The sequence below is a fragment of the Primulina huaijiensis genome, chromosome 6, assembly GCF_012295235.1.
Source record: "Primulina huaijiensis isolate GDHJ02 chromosome 6, ASM1229523v2, whole genome shotgun sequence".
Lineage (NCBI taxonomy): Eukaryota > Viridiplantae > Streptophyta > Magnoliopsida > Lamiales > Gesneriaceae > Primulina > Primulina huaijiensis.
In genome coordinates, this window is record NC_133311.1 from 19,166,866 (window position 1) to 19,186,984 (window position 20,119).

The window sequence follows — 20,119 nt, forward strand, 5'->3', positions numbered from 1 at the left end:
TATATATTCGACTCATGGGGATATAAATACAACTAAAATTGGTTTAATTAATTACATTATTGACGCCAGAGGTCCATAATAGTTTTGGATATATAGGGGATGGTATGTTTTGAGGACCACAAATATAAATATTAAGAAATGTGTGGTCAGAAATGCTAAATGATTTTTTTTTATCTTACCTGAGCCAGTCTGGACGTGCGTTATATGTGGCTGTATTGTAATTTTCAAGGCCTTTTTGAATGTGGAAGATTTTGACTTCGATGTCCAAAAGTTAGTGTTACTTGCACCAGACATCATGATTTATGTAGGAAAGTTTGACGGCCATAAAATTTCTTAAAAAATATTAATAAATTAATATATCTTTTTCGAGATTAATATAAATTTGATATAAGTTTAAAATTTTAAAAATGTCACTTATATGACCAAAATCTTAATTTTTCCGAGATTGATATAAATTTAGCGTTTGTAAGACAATAGTCAAAATATTTTTTTACATGAAATAGTTTGATATATGTCTTTTAAATTTCAAAATGAAAAGTCAAAAAATTATATCAATAATTAGATAGAGAAAAGAATACAAGTTAAAAAAGCTAAAAAGAAAGAGGATTGGCGTAGTGGTATTTTAAAAGCCAAAAAAGACTTCGACAACAGACTACTAAAATGGTTGATGCATGACAATTGACACCAAAAACTAACTAGTATTTTTTGTTATATTATTTTTAATGGTTTAAGAGAATAATATATATAACAGACTCAAAATTCTAGAGTTCATTTTGGCAAGTTAGAGAGGGAAACGACCTCCCAATAAACAGATCATGCTAAGGCCCACGATGCCTAAAGAAAGAAACGAGCAGTTCTAGATTTCAACTTAACCAGAAAATTAAGTTCCTGAAAATGGACACAGAAAGTAGAAATTACATGTGAATGGTAAGGGTACCTGATGAATAAACCCAAATCAATACAATATGCTAGAGTACTCTGAAAAACTTGAGGATTCATAGAAAAACCACCAATTTCCAGGAAGCACAAAATTTTAATCCCTATAGCTCATTTTAATTACACTTCATCAAGTGAACTTTGCAACTGTGACCAAAAAAACCCAACAGTTGATGACAACGTAGAAGTATAGAACACAAAAAACATTTACAGCAACAAATGCAACAGGGATAGAAAGGTCGATTCATAAAAGACAAGCAAGTGCTTGCTAGCTCTAATTATTTTGTGCACGTTACCTGCACAAATTTAGCACATGCCTCATAGATTTAGACCTATATAGTTTATTGCACAATTATGCACTAATGTGAAACATGGATCTTTTGGTTGTTCAAGTTGCAGATCCAAATTTGTGCGACTTACGAACAACATAAACTAGCCAATCTACTCTCGGACCCATTGCCTGCCGGTGATGGCGGGACTGGAATTTCCATCTCACGTCCACGGCCAACATGGAGATCACTCATCAATAAACACTACGTACATAGCATCACCCCAACTAAGATGAGGCTTAGCTTGTTGCAACAAACACACCATTCCTGCAAGAGAATACTCCTCCATTGCTGACAATGATTGTGGTTGGAGACAGTGCAGAGCATGGTCGCGCTTCGGTTTTTAAGTGGAGTGCGCCAAACGGGACAACCAAAAGGAAGTCGATGAGCCGGGGTTCCTATTAAAAAAAATCTATTTGTTTTTTCAATTTCCTAAATTATATTTTTTAAGTTATTGAATGAAAAAGACGAAACTTTAATTTTTTCTATAAAAAAATAATATTGTTGATTCATGGTATTCAAATAACAAATTTATCAATTACGTATGGTTATAAATAAAGAACTAACTAAAAATAATATTATTACAGCACAAATTAAGTTATAATAAAATTATAAATATTAAAATATAAACAAAATCAATACTCATGATTAAAAATCATTATTATTATATTTACTTCTCTTTTTTAGTTATTATTTGCTTATCCATTCGAATGGGTATTTTGTTGTTTTTTACTTTCAACAAGCTTTCCTTGATCAAACACAAAAACTAATGTTAGATTGTTACTACCTATTTTATTTTTTTAAAAAAAAAACAAAAACTAAGACTGCAATGTTCGTTAGGGGCAACGGCATGCACTACACACTGATATTGTTTGCATATTGGGATCGACCAACCATGAAAAATTAAATTAATACTCTGCAATATTTATAAGTTTCATACGACTATATTAAAATATCATTTTTTAGTTTATGGACATTTTGTTATTTTAATAATATTGATACAGATTAAATTGTATTGAAAAAAAAAACAATTATTTGGTCTCGTTGATTTCTATATATTTTCTATTCACAGTGTATGTCACCGTCCGCTAGTAATTTTATATATCTAACACTTGATTTGCTTAGACTCGCAGCTACCTCTATTCAACCGTTCAAGTCCCCTATTTTAAACAGCATTTCACCTTCACGTGAACAAAAATAAATAATGTACTTTATTAATAAAATCTTTTTTAAAAATGGTAAAAAATACAAATAACTGATTATATCTTCGGTGATGTTTTACATTTTCATTTTTATCTTACGTTTTATTGGGTTTGATGTCTTAACCTTAATTAATCAAAGAGGAAAAATAAATTATTAAGATAAAAAGGCATTATCCAACTTCTGAATTCCAAGAAAATAACCTCATTCAAACTATGAGGATAACTCCAGCTTAGCGCATATGTAAACTTTCGAGTTGCTGCAGGCTAAATGTTAGTGACAACAATTTAAATCCCAATAACCAGATATGAAGAAAGAAGTTTAGAATCAACACACAATAATATATAGTTCGAGAAACAGTTCAAACAGTCAACCAAAGGTTTAGAGAGCCAAGAAAAAGCATAAACGAAAACAATCTTCTGACACATCAACTTAATGATCCATATTAGAAATATATTCAGGAACCAAGACATAGACGTCCACAGATCTTATTCTGCTTCCTCTTCCTGATACTCCTCATCATATTCCTCGTCAGCTGTAGCATCTTGATATTGCTGGTACTCCGCGACTAAATCATTCATGTTACTCTCAGCTTCAGTAAACTCCATCTCATCCATACCTTCTCCGGTGTACCAGTGCAAGAAAGCCTTCCTCCTAAACATGGCAGTGAATTGCTCACTGACTCTACGGAACATCTCCTGGATTGATGTTGAGTTGCCAATAAATGTTGATGCCATCTTAAGACCAGTGGGTGGAATGTCACACACTGTAGACTTCACATTGTTTGGTATCCACTCAACAAAGTATGATGAGTTCTTGTTCTGGACGTTGATCATCTGTTCATCCACTTCCTTAGTGCTCATCTTGCCACGGAACACGGCTGATGCAGTAAGGTATCGACCATGTCGAGGATCAGCAGCACACATCATGTTTTTAGCATCCCACATTTGCTGGGTGAGTTCAGGGACTGTGAGAGCACGATATTGCTGAGAACCACGAGAAGTAAGTGGGGCAAAGCCAACCATGAAGAAGTGGAGTCGTGGGAATGGAATAAGATTCACTGCCAACTTTCTAAGGTCTGAGTTGAGCTGTCCTGGGAAGCGAAGGCAGCAAGTGACACCACTCATGGTGGCAGATATCAGATGGTTCAAGTCTCCAACTGATGGAAAAAAGAAAAGGTTAAATATAAGTCACCAACCCTCAGGAAAATTGAACTAAATTTATTTCACGCATGGGAATGATGTGTGGAACAAACAATTAAACGCTCCTCAGGCGCTGAAATTGTTTGATTAGCTATCAAAGGCTAAGCAACATGCGAGAAACAAGTAATTCTATTTGGATATGCTTGAAATATTTAGCTATCAGAAAAAAAAATTAAAAAGAGAGCCTAAACCAAATTCATAGATGCAAATTAAAGCATTGATAAATTTTAAGAAAAGATGCAGACGTAATAATTAAGACTCAATTACAAGAAGAATAAACCCATGAACACATGAATATTGTATTGCTGAGCCGCTAGGAGCATGTAAAAAGCCAATCCTTGGACCAAATACGGAAGGCCTTGTAAATCAATGCAGGTTAGCATGAAAAAAGCTTTATCATGGTGCCAAAACAAAGTACAAAAGGATAAACAGAAATCCCAAACGCAAGTTATTCCATTAATATTACAAGGTTCAGATGAACACGAATCGAGGATGTGAAGACTTACAACTCGGAGTTGTGAGCTTGAGAGTGCGGAAACAGATGTCATAGAGTGCCTCATTATCGAGAACCATACACTCATCTGCATTCTCAACAAGTTGGTGCACTGAAAGTGTGGCATTGTAGGGCTCCACCACAGTGTCAGACACCTTTGGAGAAGGGAAAACGGAGAATGTCAACATCATTCGGTCAGGGTATTCCTCCCTTATCTTGGAGATCAGCAGAGTTCCCATCCCAGATCCCGTGCCACCTCCCAAAGAGTGGCATACTTGGAATCCTGAAACAAAAAAAAAAACGATGTTTCATATTAAAGCAGCGTAGACCTTTGTTGTTTCGCTATTATCATCAGCCAACTATACGCAGCAAATAATAGTTTAAGTAAATCGCATCAAGGCCACTCACATGTCACAAAAATCAAGCAGAAACACAAACAAAAAAAAGGCCATCACAACCGAGAAGGCTGCAACTAACTTCAGGTAAATAGCAAAAGCTGTGAAAAATAGCCACAAGCAAGCACATAAGAAATCAATTTCACCTTGGAGGCAGTCGCAGTTTTCTGCTTCCTTCCTGACAACATCGAGCACGGAGTCAATAAGTTCAGCACCTTCAGTATAATGCCCTTTCGCCCAGTTGTTACCTGCCCCGGACTGACCGAAGACGAAGTTATCCGGCCGAAAGATCTGACCGAACGGGCCGGACCGGACGCTGTCCATGGTTCCCGGCTCGAGATCCATGAGGACGGCTCGGGGAACGAAGCGCCCGCAGCTGGCTTCGTTGTAGTAGACATTGACGCGCTCAAGCTGCAGATCGGAGTCGCCTTGGTAGCGGCCCGTCTGGTCAATGCCGTGTTCAGTGCAGACCACCTCCCAGAACTTGGCTCCGATCTGGTTACCGCATTGACCGCCCTGGATGTGTAGGATCTCACGCATTTTCGCTGTATTTGTTAGTTTACTCTTCGCGTCGCGTGTGTGATGTGAGTCTGGGTGGTGTGTTTTAGGGTTCCCTGAGGTAACTAAATGGGAATTTGGAGGGATATAAGAGAGGGAAAAGATTGATACTTTTGAAATTGGGTTCTGCTTCGGTGCTTCGGGAAACGGCTGCGGAGTTTGAACCTTAACACGTGGCGTACAATGTATGGAGTAAATTTATTCTTTTGAAATTTGTTAAGACTATCCCTTTATTTTCGTATATAATAATATTTTTTATTTTTGAAATTATTTTTTCGTTTGTCATGTATTAGTACTTTGCTACTAATAATTTTATAACCATATTTTAAATTGATGCGAAAAACATTTAAAATATATAATAATTGGCTCTTTTTGCATAATACTCTTTCCGGTCATGGAAATTAGAAGATGTATTTAATTCAATTGAAAATTTTAAATGTATATATAGATGAGAAAATTAAAACAAATACAAAAACCTGATGAAAAGGGGAGTATTTTGTGTGTGTGGTGGTGGGGTTGGGGGAAATAAAAAAATTATCATAGCCTGCTTAACGTAATTCGTATGTTAGTGTGTTAACTCGGAATTTACTCAATGCATACAAAAAAGACAATGTTTGGATTTTTTTGTCGTAAAAAAATTAATTCTACAAAATTGTACTGGTGAATAATAGACCATTCAGCTAGAATTTTAATATTAATTTTTTTATATTATTATGCTAAAAATATGTCAACCGTACCACTTTGATATCCCCGGTGTATTTGATTTTTCCAGGTTTTATATCTTTTCATCTTACTTTTTTTTATTGTAGGATCTTGCAAGTTGGAGCATTTTATTTATTTATTTATTTATTTATTTATTTATTAGTATTATTATTATTATTATTATTATTATATTATTGAGTTAGTTCGATTTGGTCCGATCATGAATACGATGAAGTAACTAAATAATATATAAATCCGACAGTAGCACAAAATTGGAATACAATCTTTTAAAAAAGTATAAAACCAAAGTAGGTGCAGCAGCATATGGCAATAACCATGTTACTTACTGCTGAAATCTGACTCCCACACGTGATGTGACATCTATTGTGCTGGAACATATCTGTTGAATTCATTTTTTTAATATATTTTTCAATAAAATATCAAAAAATACACTTTCTCCAAAAATAACAAATAGTTTTATGTATGTTGTTTTTTTTAGAATTATGTTTACGAGATTCTGAGAATGTTTATTAAAAAAACCAACATATTTCTTCATTTATTTATTTTCTTTTGGTCATCTATAAAATAAGTGAACTTACAATTTTTTAAAATATACACCTTTTCATATTTTTTGTATTTTTGATCATCATATTAAATATCGAGGTAGACGTGAATTTTTTTTTTTTTTAAATGATCGGGATGGAGTCGAAACTACTTCAATGTTTGCGATGAGAGGATCATTTACTCATTGTATATATGCAACTTAACTGATATATTCGATAAATATATACGGACGAGGGACTTGAGGATTGCCAGCCACTGCTTCGAAGTTGCCCTTTTCTGTCAAGTGACCCTTGCCGGTCCCCTTTTTTTTTGGTTGCTTCATTTTTAGTTAATTTATCAACAAGTTATGTCAGATTACACATGCAGTTGACGTCACAACTTTAGTTGAGGCCCCATCGATTGGATAACATTTGATCGGTACAATAATTATCTCTAGTAAATAAAATAATAAAAATTTAATGTTTGAGTTGACGTCTGATTTTAAATATTTGAGTTATACAATTATCATCAACTATAGTTTTGGTAAAACAACAAGTGTTTGGTCATACAGTTTGTATCAGATCCAAGATCACGAGTTCGATTCAAATTGATTACAAATAATGCAATTATTGATAAGAAGATTGTTGAGTGCAATAATTACTCTTAATAGAGTAATCGAGACGTGACCGTTATTACTTATAAATTGTAAGAAGCAAAATCATTTCCACATAGTTGCATGGAGTTATGTGAGACAACTAGATAGATTCACAATTCCAAAAAAACATAACTTTTTGTTTGGTTTCGGAATTTCCGAGGGAACGGTTTTGAAGAATATTTTGGGAAAATAATACACACACACACACACACACACATATATATATATATTAAACCATGTTAATTACACTTGAATAAAATTATTTAGAATTTTAAAATAATATAGTTTGAGTAAAAATCTAATATACTAATATATTATTTTAGAAAAACAACAAAAAAATTAATACTTGTCATGAGAGCGAAAACCAATAAGTTTTATTTTTTAGAAAAGAGAATAAAAATAAATTATATCATTTCCTTTTAATTTTCAGAAGAAGAAACAATTTCTAGAAGAAAATGAATACCAACATTGCAAAAAAAAAAAAAAGTATTTTTAAAAATGTATCGATTTAAAATAAAAGTGCTGTACGTGCGAGTACAAAATTTGGAGTGCATTTTCCATATATAATAAATTTAGGAGATGGAATGTAAAATGTCCTTTATTTAATTCCCAAACTTTAAAATATTTTTTTTAATATATTTCTATTGTTCTGATGAATCTTTCCACTTAAATAAATTATCTAATATAATCCTCGATCGCTATTATTATACTAAACTATATAATAATGTAAAACTCTATTTTTTTGACACATAATGCTCATTCTCCTATAACAACTAACTTGTTCATTTTAATATATAAACAAAATGATCATTCTTTCCTTCAATTAAAATTATTATAAAAACTTATTTTAATAAATTCTAAAAATAATTAAACGATTCATTTATCATAATCAACAACTTAAATTTTTTTAAAGTAATTGGTTGTATTAAAAATATATGTATGTAAATTATCGTGTGTTTGGATTGTTAGTATATAATAAGATAAGACATGAGTATTATCGAGTTCAAATATTTTTTGAATGTATAAAATTTTATTTTAGAAATTCCTCTTTAAAAACATAAAATAAGATATATCTAAATAATTATCATATCAATATAAAAAAAATACTCTCTCAAACTATTTCATATGTCAATTTTGTGATACAAATTTTTTAATTAAATTATTAAAAAATATTATTTTTTACGTTAAAATATTATTTTTTATTATAAATGTAAATCAAATTATCATCTTATAAATATATATATATATATATATATGAGACCGTAAATATATTTACGCATATTTTCATGTATACATAAATCAGTGTACAATATTTGATATTTGTTTTTAAATGCGATTCTCATATAAATCACACTCCGACGAAACGATGTCGTTTTTTTAATATATTTTTTCAATTTGGTAGATCGTTTTTCAGTCTCCATTCAACCTCTTATAGGGTTTTATGCTCCCACCCTCGCTTCTCCATACAAGCACCACCACCATGGAGGTACCACCGCAGCCCGCTGCTCCGCCGTGTTGGAGCAACATCCTAAAGATGCAGCCAGAAAAACTACAGCATAGTTCCAGACTCGACCTCCAATCCGCGGACGCGAATAACCTACAGAACGGCGTTTTGGTTGGCAGCTGCAAGTCGTCGAAGGGCATAGCAGTGGCAGTGGTCGATGCCAATGCCTTAATTCGGGGCGAAGAGCGGCTTTCTCACGCGGCTGATCGCTTCGTTTCAGTCGCTGACGTAATTGATGAAATCCGCGACCCCTCCTCCCGCCACTTTCTAAACTTCTTGCCCTTTACCGTCGATACTCTGGAACCCTCCCCTGAAGCCCTTAAGAAAGGTATTTTTAACGCTTTTTTCCTGGTTTAACTGATGTGTGTTATCTTACCTATTTAATTCACCGAAGAAACGTCTTTGTGTTATGAATACATTTATTTCTGGTTCTCAATGTGTGTGATGCATTTTTCAGATATCTGTTTATGTTGCTTATTTATACATTTGTGTGTTTAATCAATTAAAAAGACACTGAGTTTACCCCCAATTCAAATAGGAACAGACTGTTCAATTTGTTGAACAATTGGAAACTCTTTGCTGCTGGTTTTCCGATCTTGTTCCCCACTTTTACATTATTCTCGCGGAACTAGTAGTGTTAAATTTGCTCTCAAAAAATTTATAAGCTTAATTATAATCTTAAATGAGTTAAATGTCCGGCGATTTTGCAGTGATCAACTTTGCCAGAGCAACTGGTGACTTACAGACACTTTCAGATGTGGATCTTAAGCTCATTGCTTTGACTTATACATTAGAGGTACAAATACATGGGACTCATCATCTCAGAGACACCCCTCCTCCTATTCAAACAGTCAATGTCAAGAGGCTTCCAGAGAAAGACTTACCTGGATGGGGTTCAAATGTCCCTAATATTGAGGAGTGGGAAGCCCTGGAGCGTGAGTTTGACAGTGTGTCAAATTTAGATTCTAAAATTTTACCCGTCAAAGATTTGAACCTGGAGCTAAACTCAGACGATCAACTTAGTATTAAAAATGTTCCGAGTCAAGATGGCAGTGTGTCACACTTTGAGAGTCTGGAGGTTGGTGATGATGGTGTTAGGAAACCTAGGAGATACTTTCCTCCGAAGAAGATCGAAGTAAAAATCGAGGGGAAAAAGACGGTGGTTGATGGTATTGATGCCTCACAGGGACAATTTGATGATAATTCGGGCGATTGGAGACCCGCTGTGAGCCGGAGCACTCACAGAAGATATCTCAGGAGGAAATCCAGACGGGAAATCGACAGCGAAATTCCTGAATTAAGAGATTCACTGGACACATCCAGTAACGTGGAAAATGAAAACCTTGATGATTCTGAATGTCCAGAGCTGCTGATGGACGAAAGTTACGAGCAAGGGACAGATTGTAACTCTAAAGATGTTAAGGTCCGGAACAAGAACAATGGAGATGAAGACATCTCTATTTATTTTAATAAGATGAAACTGGAAGAAGAATCTTTGACATCTTTTCAGGACGGCCACGAGCTGCACAGTCCTAGTGAGGGTGTTGGATCCAAGAGTATTAAGCTGACAGATGCTGCACAAGAAGATGTTTCTATCAACGATGAAGAACTGCAGAACTTGGAGATAAGAAGCCAGATTAGTGAAATGGCTGATACATCACATACGGATGATATAAGCAGTGAACAGAGCTGGACTCTTAGATCATTGTCAGAATCCAGCGTAGCTTGTATAACTAGTGACTTTGCTATGCAAAACGTGCTTCTACAGATGGGTCTACGACTTCTGGCACCTGGTGGGATACAAATTCGCGAGCTTCACAGGTACACATGCAATTCCTTACGAGCATCTTTACGAGAAACATTTCTCATGATCTAGGCTGATTCTTTATTTGTTATGTTTGGTGAACTATTTTATTCACATTGACCTAGCTCTTATATGCTGTTATTTGTCTCCTTTACTTCAAGTCATCGTGTATGATATTTGGATGATAATGTTGTAACTTTGTAGTTAGATTTTTTTATGATTTCACTTGTTTAACATATTTTCTGCAGGTGGGTTCTGAAATGCCATGCTTGTTTTAAGGTGACCACCGACATTGGCAGAATTTTCTGTCCAAAATGTGGCAATGGCGGCACACTACGTAAAGTAGCTGTGACAGTTAATGAAAATGGTATCGTGTTGGCTGGTCGTCGACCTCGCATATCCTTGCGTGGAACAAAGGCAAGTATAGTTCATCTGTTGGAAACTTTGGGAAGTAACTATGTCTATGGAATATTTTGGTTATTATTTTACTTTCCTTTGTCAAAATCAATATCTTTGGTTCAGTTTGTAATTTTTTCCCTGTGATATGCTTTCTTCCTATAGTGATAATTTACTTCAAATTAGCATGGTTTTAACTTGAGAAGTTCTCTTGTCGAGGTCAATTTCCAAATGATTTACCTTTTCTTTTACTTTTGTACCCTTCGTGTTGGCAAATGCCTTTGCTGTGCCTTTGAAAGTTGTCGGAAAACCAAATGTGTATGTCGGTCAATAAATGTTTTATCCAAAAAGGGTTGCTTAGCTCTGGTAAATGGCCACTTTTGCAGTTCTCGTTACCATTACCCCAAGGTGGTCGGGATGCTGTTACAAAGAACCCCGTTTTACGTGAAGATCAGCTACCACAGAAGTTTCTGCACCCGAAAATAAAGAAAAAAAATAAGCAGGTCGATTGCAATTATCTACTATCAGTTTTAATCAACATTTTTCAATGTTATTTCTTTATCTTATTAATTACCCTATATTAATTTGCTACCCCGTTTTGAATTGTTTGCATTGTAGGATGACGACTTCATTGTGCCGGATGATGTCTTCCGCCATCACACATATAAGAAAGCTCCTCTCCAACCTCCGGTAAGGAAAGCACTAGCCGTATTCGCTGGAAAGAGGAATCCTAATGACAATCATTTTTCACGCCCTAAATGTTAAAATAAATATTTTGGAATATAACTTGCATCAAGATTCGTATTCTTGATGCATAAATTATGTGGTGGCCCTATTAGATGTGAGGTGTGTGATGTGATGAAACCCGAAAATTCTTGTTTTTGCTTCCGAGATGTGATACAGGATGATCTTTATATTTTTGTTTTCCCTTAGCGGAGGATATACTAGCACTTTGAGCAATGATATTTTAGGGGATTTGTAACGATTACGGTGTTTCATGGTTCAAATTGTAGGAAAACATCGAGATTCAATTATAATTGAAAATGAAAATTTTCTTGTTCTGATTTGATCTAAAACTTATTTATGTCACAAGTGTTGATCTCAAAGCATGTTTCTTGTGATGACAATGTTCCAAGATGGGATATTGAAATGTGTTACGATTTCCTACTATGTTAGAAAAATATAAAATCCTTACAAGTATGAGGACCCCTGCTCATTTTTTCATCGCAAATGGACGCTAAATTAACTCTGTTGCGTTGCAGATTATTTCATATCGGCCCATTTTAGTTTTTCAAATTTATTAAATTGTCTTTTGGAACGTATAATATTTATACGAAATAGTCTGGTAACAGTTCTTGTTGTCTGATCGCTCTGACACCGATTCTGTGGAAAAGTTCAAAATTCCAGCTTATCAAACAGTAAATTCGAAACATAAAACAGTTCAATTCGAAACATAAAAGCTTCTTTCGTGACAAATGTAAAACACACAATTCAGGGAATCTGTCCCCATAAAAGCATAATGTATCAAAATCAGTCCATCCAAGTATTTTCCGAGTAACATCAAGTTGATTGTTGCTGCTTGGTTTCTGTTTCTTGTCGCGGACTCGGATATAATTCGCAGAAGCAACAAGATTGCCACCATTAAGCAACCCCTGCGACCTGTACTAATTACCACGATCATAAAGGCACATATCATACAAAGAATTGAGAGATTTGCTCCAACCCACGTTTCTTACAACACGAAAGTTTTACAAGAACTTCGATACCTCAACAAGATCATGAGAGATCAAAGAATAAAGAAAATGGGTAAAGAAAAACATATTGCTGCTCTATATTTATGACATGATTTTCGCTGTCATGTTTGAATCGACATCAAGAAAGAGCAAGCTCAGCCCAAGCCAAAGAAGACACCTTGAGATCCGCAGATATAGATGTATCGATCCCGGTTTCCAGCATCGTGCACAGGTCTTGCATCAATGTCTTGATTCTGGAATTGGGACGGATGCATAGATTTGCCACTTCGCAAATCACCTTCAAGTCATCCGAACTAAAATGTTTCAGCTCGGGGTCCACCAAGTAAGACATAGCATCCGACGATTCCAAGAATTCTTTAGCCTGCAGGAGTTTAATTTTAAATAAAACAATTTTCTTTTCAAGAATTGAGAAAATTCAAGAATCAAGATAGTAATGAAAGAAAAAGTTTGAAAAGATGGTAATTCCTTACCCAATCAACTAAGCACCCTTTATCTTTGCAGTATGGAGGTCTCCCACTGACAAGTTCGAGTAAAAGAATCCCAAATCCATATATGTTTCCCTGGGTGTCAAGACGACGTCTTTCTAAAGAATTTGGAAGAATACAAACAGCTCCTTCGTTGCTTACGGATCCCGAGCTCTTCTCTGATCTGGATAGAATTGTCTTCCAGCACTCAAAATCAACTAGCTGCAAGAAAAGGTGAAAGTAATCTATTAAGAAAAAAATTATGAGATTTGGAAGTGGAAGAACAGACCTTTCTAATATTCATATGATCGAACAGTGATCTATAGTCACCTTGGGAGAAAATTCATCGGTCAGATAGATGGAACCTGAGTTTATTTCAGATAAAGTAAATGGCGGATTGAGTTCCGTGTGCATATACTTTAGTCCCCGTGCAATGCCGATAATAATTTTCATACGTCTAGTCCAAGAGAATTGGCATCCTTCTCCATCTGCAACTAACCAGAAACCGTGTCATTTCTCGTGAGGCTGTTTAAACTATGTAAAAAAGTTCATAGAAAACAGTGAGAGGAAAAAAATTATATCAGAAATTAACTCACAATGAAGATGCTCATAAAGAGTCCCATTCGATGCATATTCAAACACCAACATCCTCGTAAATGGACTGCTTTCTCGACAATATCCAAGAAGTTTTCCAACATTCTCATGATTTAAACTTGCCAGATCTGCCACCTGAATAATGAATAACACATAACTCCAAATCTTATTATCCACAAGAAAAAACGGTCAAGAAAAAATCCATAACCTTCTATTTACCAAAGAACAGACAAATACCTCCTTCTGGAAATAAAGCTCAAGATAGCCGGCCCAATTCTCTTCTTTGATACAAAGGGATATTACAGCAATCTCAGATCCACCTTTCATCGTGCCTTTGTAAACCACACTATCCGGAGACGATCCGATGATGTTGCTGAAATCTTCACAGGCTACCTCGAGTTCTTGTCTGCTGTATCTTGGTACATCTTTCAGACCTTCAGAATCTGTAAGAAAATATTTCATTGAGCTTTGGCACCAGCGAAAAAATCAAATATAGACAAATATCTCATTCACCTATGTAAATTGTCATGTACTCCTTCGTACTTGAAGATTTCTTCCAGGGCATAATGATAGAGGGTTTGCTCTTCCATTTCTGAATGGCAGCTAGAAGAGCCATGACAAAGAGTGAACCGACCATTACCCCAGTGACTATTTCAAGAACCAAGAGCCACACAGGTTTTGATGCATTAGATGTATGTTTTGTTCCGTCTTCAGTAGGCATTCGTGTCGTGTTAAGTCTTGGACGGGATTTTGAAGTTAGAGTACCAACTGCAATGAAAGTTTATCAATACTAGCCACAACACTGAACGTACATTTAGCCCAAGCCATTTTTTATTGATTTTCCCAGAAACATGCCCGTATCTTTTTCAAATCTTTTACCAAAAATATAAATTTATCCCACTTTCACTCCCCTGTGTAATTCATCACTCATAAAAGAAAATTCTATAGTATATGATATTTTAAGAAAAAAACATTTTGTTTCGAATTTTAAAATATCTGCTCATCACTTATTACTAAAAAAAATAAATACCAACTTATAAAAATGATATGCCATGAAATGACTGTTTGGGAAATATAACGAAACATAAACGACACTTCCCATATAACTTCCAGAAATACATTTCAGGAAACATTTTCTGCTAACACCAAAACATATCCAGACATTTACCTCAACCATTGGTCAAGAATTTAGAAAGGATTGCATGCAACAAAAACTCATGGCACCAGCATTAAGAAATGCAAATGCAGAATGACAGACATTTTATAGTCATTTCAACTATATTTTCCATTTTTCATCAACAAGACTGTCATGGGCACGTGTAAGACCCATGACAAAGACCATAGTAATGTAATTATCTACATTCTATATATTTCCTTAATGACAAAGCTATCATAGGTACGATACGATGAACAAACAGGGTCACCTACCACATTTTGCAGCAGGCCGCTGTTTGGAACCCTCATCTTGAAAGCAATTTCCCCGAAAGCCTAATCTATATTGGAAGTAAGAACATAAAGTACCTTAAATGAAGGGCAAGGGCAATAAAAAATTGATTAAGGGGAAATGTAAAAAGCAGAAGTACCTCGGAAGATATTCCAAGCATCTGGGTATGCTTCCGATCAAAAAGTTATAAGAAAAGTCAGCCACTTTTAGCTGGGACGAACCACACAAACCCATAGGGTTGCTGTTTAGGGCATACCTGGAACAATTTCCAAAGAGGCAGTTGTGAGAAACAAGTTCTTAGATCGAGTACGCTAGGTATATGTACCAGGTGAAGCAATCAGATAAGACTCCAAAACAGATACAAGTCAAGAGAGATGTGGGCATTCTATAATCCTCAAAACCGATACCCATTTATAGACTTCATTTTTTTTTTTACAAATTTTGAATACTTCATTTGGATAAGGTGATTTGGAATAAACAAGTCACAACTACCAGGAGGAATCACGATAAGATTTCTGGTCGAGACAGCAAATTCCATGATACAGATAGTGAAACCAACGATCTTTTTGAGTAGGATAGAGTATTCAAAAGTTCACGAAGTTTGTGAGCATTTCGACTTACATCCCCCGCATATTAGATGAAGATGCTAAGCCATCACTAGCAGGGATAGATCCCAGAAGCTTATTTCTATCGAGTCGAAGTTCCTCAAGGTATATCAAGTTGCCTAATTCAGAAGGTATTTTTCCAGTCAATCCATTGGAGCCAAGGTTTCTGTAAAAGCAAAATATAACAGTTAGTTAACGTGAAGAAAATGAATAACAGATAGTATAAAAATCATGAAACAGTTTCGATATCTAGAACTCATTCCACGAACATTTTCACTATGGCAGTTAAGCTTCCAATCTCGGGTGGAATAGTTCCAGTTAGCTGGTTTGAACTTAAATCCAACAACTTGAGTTCTTTTAAAATGCCGATTTCCTTTGGTATTGTACCAATAAACGAATTCCCATGCAGAATTCTATAAATGAGAGGCAAGAAACAATCAATCAATATGACCATATATTAACAATTATCAATAAAATCCACTTTTGATGTACAATAAGAGCTTACAATTCTTGCAAAGCTGAGAGCTGGTACAGTTCTGGAGCAACAAAACCTTTCAATGATGCCCCGGATACGTTGCTGCAATTTGATCGATGTCACAAATGGGAGTTTAATTTGCCAATAAAATCACACTGCTATGCACTCTCGAATTCTCGCTATCAATTTCATTAATTGAAAAATATAAATCCGTGCATGGGTGGCGACAAATTTATATTAAATAGAACCAATGGAAAAGCTTACATCTTTATAACATGATCTCCAGCCATAGAACAAGAAACGCAAGACCAATCACAAGGATTGGAATCCAGAGAATTCCAATTCGACAGAATAAGCATCGGGTCCTCGATAATAGCTCTCTTAAAGGAAGTTAAGGCTTCAACTGAACAAAACCCAAAAATTTCTGGTAAGAAAATACACCTACGAACCCCACTCAACAATTTGCAATAGCCACATTCTTAAATTCACCACGTTATTTTAACAACGAAATCTAAGATGTTTATAAGATTATATGAAATAATAACTCCGTACTTGCGGAAAACTGAATAATTATCGACCACATTACCAGAAAGTGAAAAATTCATGCTTCTGAAGTAGCAATAATTAAATCAAAAATCAAGATCTGTGGAATAAAATACAAGTGCAGGGGTAAAACTCGCCTTCATTATTAGGAAATGCAGCAACACAATGAGCAAGAAAGAGCCCTAAACTCAGCAAAAGAACTCGACATGAAGTAAAATATTCCATCTTTTGCCAAGACTTCACTCGTACAGACACTCAACAGCTTGACAAACCCATCTATAACAGATAAACAGAAGTTTTGAAAAATCAAAGAGAGAGTAAAGATTATGAAGAGTTAAAAGGAAGTCAGTAGAATTGGAGTACTTGAAAAAATCTACAAAACCCAGAAAAGGATAAGCAAGATTCCCTCTTTCTTTCTTGGTGAGATGAAATAATTAAAGAAACCAAAGTAAGCAAAGCTTAACAGAAAACCTGGGATAACGGAATCAGCAACAACCCGTGAAAGCAAAACCACTGAAAAACGAGCGTGGATTTCAAAAGGAACCCACGAAAAAAATAGAGACTTGAATCCAAACGGTGGTTTGGTGTCAGAAACAGAGAGAGACGTGCGGTGAAAGCAAAAGAAAATGGATAAAAACTGATGAAAAATAGGGACAAAAATATTGCAAATTCGAGTCGCAGAATGCGCTGGAGAGAGAGTGACAGTCATGATTTGGTTTTTTTGTGTTTAGAGTATAAATGGGCAGCCATAAGTTATTATTTGTTTCATTGCTTCTCTTTTTGGTGGTGATGGAAGGTCGGAGCACGAAGATCATACTGGCATAACAGCTTAACATTACATTAACTTACTACAAGAGAGAATTCATTTTTTCATAAAATAAATTTTTTTAGTGTTAAAATTTCCGATAAATTATTATTCGATAATTATGGTTTCCCATTTGAAATCATAAATAAATTTTTTAAAAGACATAATTTTTTCATTAAAACAAAAAATTGCCTTCAATCAAGACGTGTAAGATAATAATGAAGGGAAATATTAAGGAGTTTATACGTTATTATGAAAACAAAATGTAAATCGTTTGAAAAAAATGTGACTCCGCAAAGTTAATATCAAGCGTATTTGAGTATATGTTTAATTTAGAGAGAAGAGTCATGCATATCTAAGCTCGTAAATTTTATAGAGGAGTATGAACTATTCATAGTCTAGTTTTGTCAATGATCTAATTCAAAATCGAAAATGAATAACAGTATATTATTTGTATTTTATAAGATAGTCTTACAGATTCCATGAGATATATCAACTCAATCTATATTTATAATAATAAGTAATATTTTTAACATAAAAAATAATATTTTTTCATGAGTTATTCAAATATGAGATTTGTCTCATAAAATCGACTCGTGAGAACGTCTCACTAAAGTTTTTATGAAAGTATTTTACAAAAGTGTTATAAAAAGTGTTAGGTAGTAGTCGGACGGCCACTCACTCTGCCTAACGCCTAGACGCTTAAGCGGTTTTTTATTTATTTTTACCTAGTATCTAATTTTCTTGTTTATCTTCATATTTATCCAATAATTACTCTATATCAAATTATAACTTTGGTATATCATCGTCTTTTTTAAGAATCATGCATATCTAAGCTCGTAAATTTTCTCGTTTATCTTCATATTATTAATATTATCGTCCATCTAAATAGTAGACTTTCATAATTTCTAAAAATAAATTTATAATTTATATATCAACGCTACATATGTCAAAATGCGTTCTAATTTTTATATAAAATAGGTTTATAAATGAATTGTATTGATAATTTCCTACGCCTCCACCTTAAATAGATAAATAGGGATGATAATTTCTCCCGTCTCACCCACTTAATGACATGTTACGATAGATTGCAGGTCAGCTCGCCTAGCTAACCCGTTTCTCGAAATATCTATTGCTACAAAAAAAAGTCCATGATTAAGGGTATAATTTGACACCATGCATAGCAAATTTGGGACAATAAATTTGAAATAACAACAATGGACAGATAAGATATTGTGTGTAAAATGCTTTCAGATTATAGGTATCTCTTCATCTGCCATGTTCAAAGCCTGCCCCGCAGCTAGGGCCATAGAGATTAATTTAACCTACACTTTTGTGTGTGTGTGTGTCTATCTATATATNTCCATTTGGGCCCTTTGATTATAATGATCTTTTCAACAAGCAATAATTTATGTTCCAACATTTTTGCGTATTTTATGGCACAAATCAATTCAAGAAACTGGTAATATGTGTGAAAGCTATACATATTTTTATAAAAATCATATATATAATTTATTATTTTTTATATAATTGTAAAAGGCTATCCTTATTTGCTCTAGCCAAATATTTTTTTAAAAAAAAAAATTTAACTACGGAAATTTATCAAGCATGTATTTTCTTTAATTATTATATCATTTATAGATAACTCATAAATTTAAATCAATATGTAGTCCCAATAATCCTGTCTAATTAGTAATTATATAGTTCTGTTTCCCTACTAAGTCAACCATATACGAATGAATTAAGAATAAACTACAAGTATTGTTATTCTTTTTATCGATTCGATAAAGAAGTTTTGTTATAATCGAATCTAGAATCTGATGTGATCATGTCTCAAATTTAAGATACAATTAATCGACATAAACTAAAATTATTATTTTCTAAAATGTAAATTAAAATTATATGATGACTAGATTTATTAAATTTTTGGGATGAATAACAAAAAGCGCAAGACATTTGTTTTATGCTTTTTTCGTACTTTGTTTAAGTACTGTATTCGGCAGGCCTAATCATAGACCATTGAAACCGTCCCCCACCATTTTGCATATTAATAAATAAAAAGTTGACTCTCTCAAAAATTTATAATTGTGATGAGATATATCGATATGATATATATTGAAAAATAATATTTTAAAAAATAATAATTTTTATTGTTAGAATAAAATAAGATATATATCTCATAAAATTGAAAATAAAACAGTGTCATAAAATTTTTTATGTTAGATAAATTAAAATAATTTTATCTCTGAATATCACATGATATTTTCATTAACTAAGGAAAAAACCTACAATTTAATTTAAATACCAAGTAATTAAAAATTACATTTAAAATATTAATAATGTATTATATACTTTTATTTAACCAAAATTGGTTTCACAAATTATAGATATTCCATAATTAATAACGTTATTAATTTCTAGTGAAAGATTCGAAGTAAAAGATGAATGACAAAAACTTGGGTGAGACGGTTTCACGGGTCATATTTGTGAGACAGATCTCTTATTTGGGTCATCCATGAAAAAATATTACTTTTTATGCTAAGAGTATTACTTTTTATTGTGAATATGGGTAGGGTTGACCAGTCTCACAGACTAAGATCCGTGAAACGTCTCACATGATACCCGCTCAAGATGAATATGCTCATATTAAATATGAATATTTTTAATCAAGGAATTCGACAAAATCAATTTTTATTCGGGTCGGATCCTCCTATATAT

General features: G+C 33.9%; 3 protein-coding genes across 5 annotated transcripts; 1 reads left to right on the plus strand and 2 right to left on the minus strand.

Moving 5' to 3' along the window:
- Positions 1–2,773: 2,773 nt before the first annotated feature.
- Positions 2,774–5,183, minus strand: LOC140977969 (tubulin beta-2 chain). The gene is made up of 3 exons (XM_073442665.1): positions 4,702–5,183; positions 4,174–4,443; positions 2,774–3,624 (listed from the first exon to the last, which is right to left on the minus strand). The coding sequence occupies exons 1-3, from the start codon at positions 5,093–5,095 to the stop codon at positions 2,954–2,956; spliced, it is 1,335 nt and encodes a 444-aa protein (XP_073298766.1). The 5' UTR covers positions 5,096–5,183; the 3' UTR covers positions 2,774–2,953.
- A 3,221-nt stretch (positions 5,184–8,404) lies between these two features.
- Positions 8,405–11,778, plus strand: LOC140978701 (RNA-binding NOB1-like protein). The gene is made up of 5 exons (XM_073443906.1): positions 8,405–8,845; positions 9,228–10,338; positions 10,570–10,738; positions 11,104–11,220; positions 11,336–11,778. The coding sequence occupies exons 1-5, from the start codon at positions 8,455–8,457 to the stop codon at positions 11,480–11,482; spliced, it is 1,935 nt and encodes a 644-aa protein (XP_073300007.1). The 5' UTR covers positions 8,405–8,454; the 3' UTR covers positions 11,483–11,778.
- Positions 11,779–12,218: 440 nt separating this feature from the next.
- Positions 12,219–17,332, minus strand: LOC140977970 (probable LRR receptor-like serine/threonine-protein kinase At1g63430). Of its 3 annotated transcripts, XM_073442667.1 has the most exons (14): positions 17,068–17,332; positions 16,734–16,872; positions 16,318–16,456; positions 16,084–16,155; positions 15,848–15,991; positions 15,595–15,744; positions 15,113–15,229; positions 14,958–15,022; positions 14,043–14,297; positions 13,767–13,972; positions 13,532–13,664; positions 13,266–13,429; positions 12,942–13,157; positions 12,219–12,832 (listed from the first exon to the last, which is right to left on the minus strand). In XM_073442667.1, exons 2-14 carry the CDS (start codon positions 16,819–16,821, stop codon positions 12,590–12,592), a joined length of 1,992 nt encoding a protein of 663 aa, XP_073298768.1. In that variant the 5' UTR covers positions 16,822–16,872; positions 17,068–17,332; the 3' UTR covers positions 12,219–12,589. The 3 variants fall into 3 exon arrangements, with proteins under 3 accessions (XP_073298768.1, XP_073298767.1, XP_073298769.1); XM_073442666.1 differs by having other exon boundaries at positions 16,734–17,332; XM_073442668.1 differs by having other exon boundaries at positions 13,266–13,423; positions 16,734–17,331.
- Positions 17,333–20,119: the final 2,787 nt, after the last annotated feature.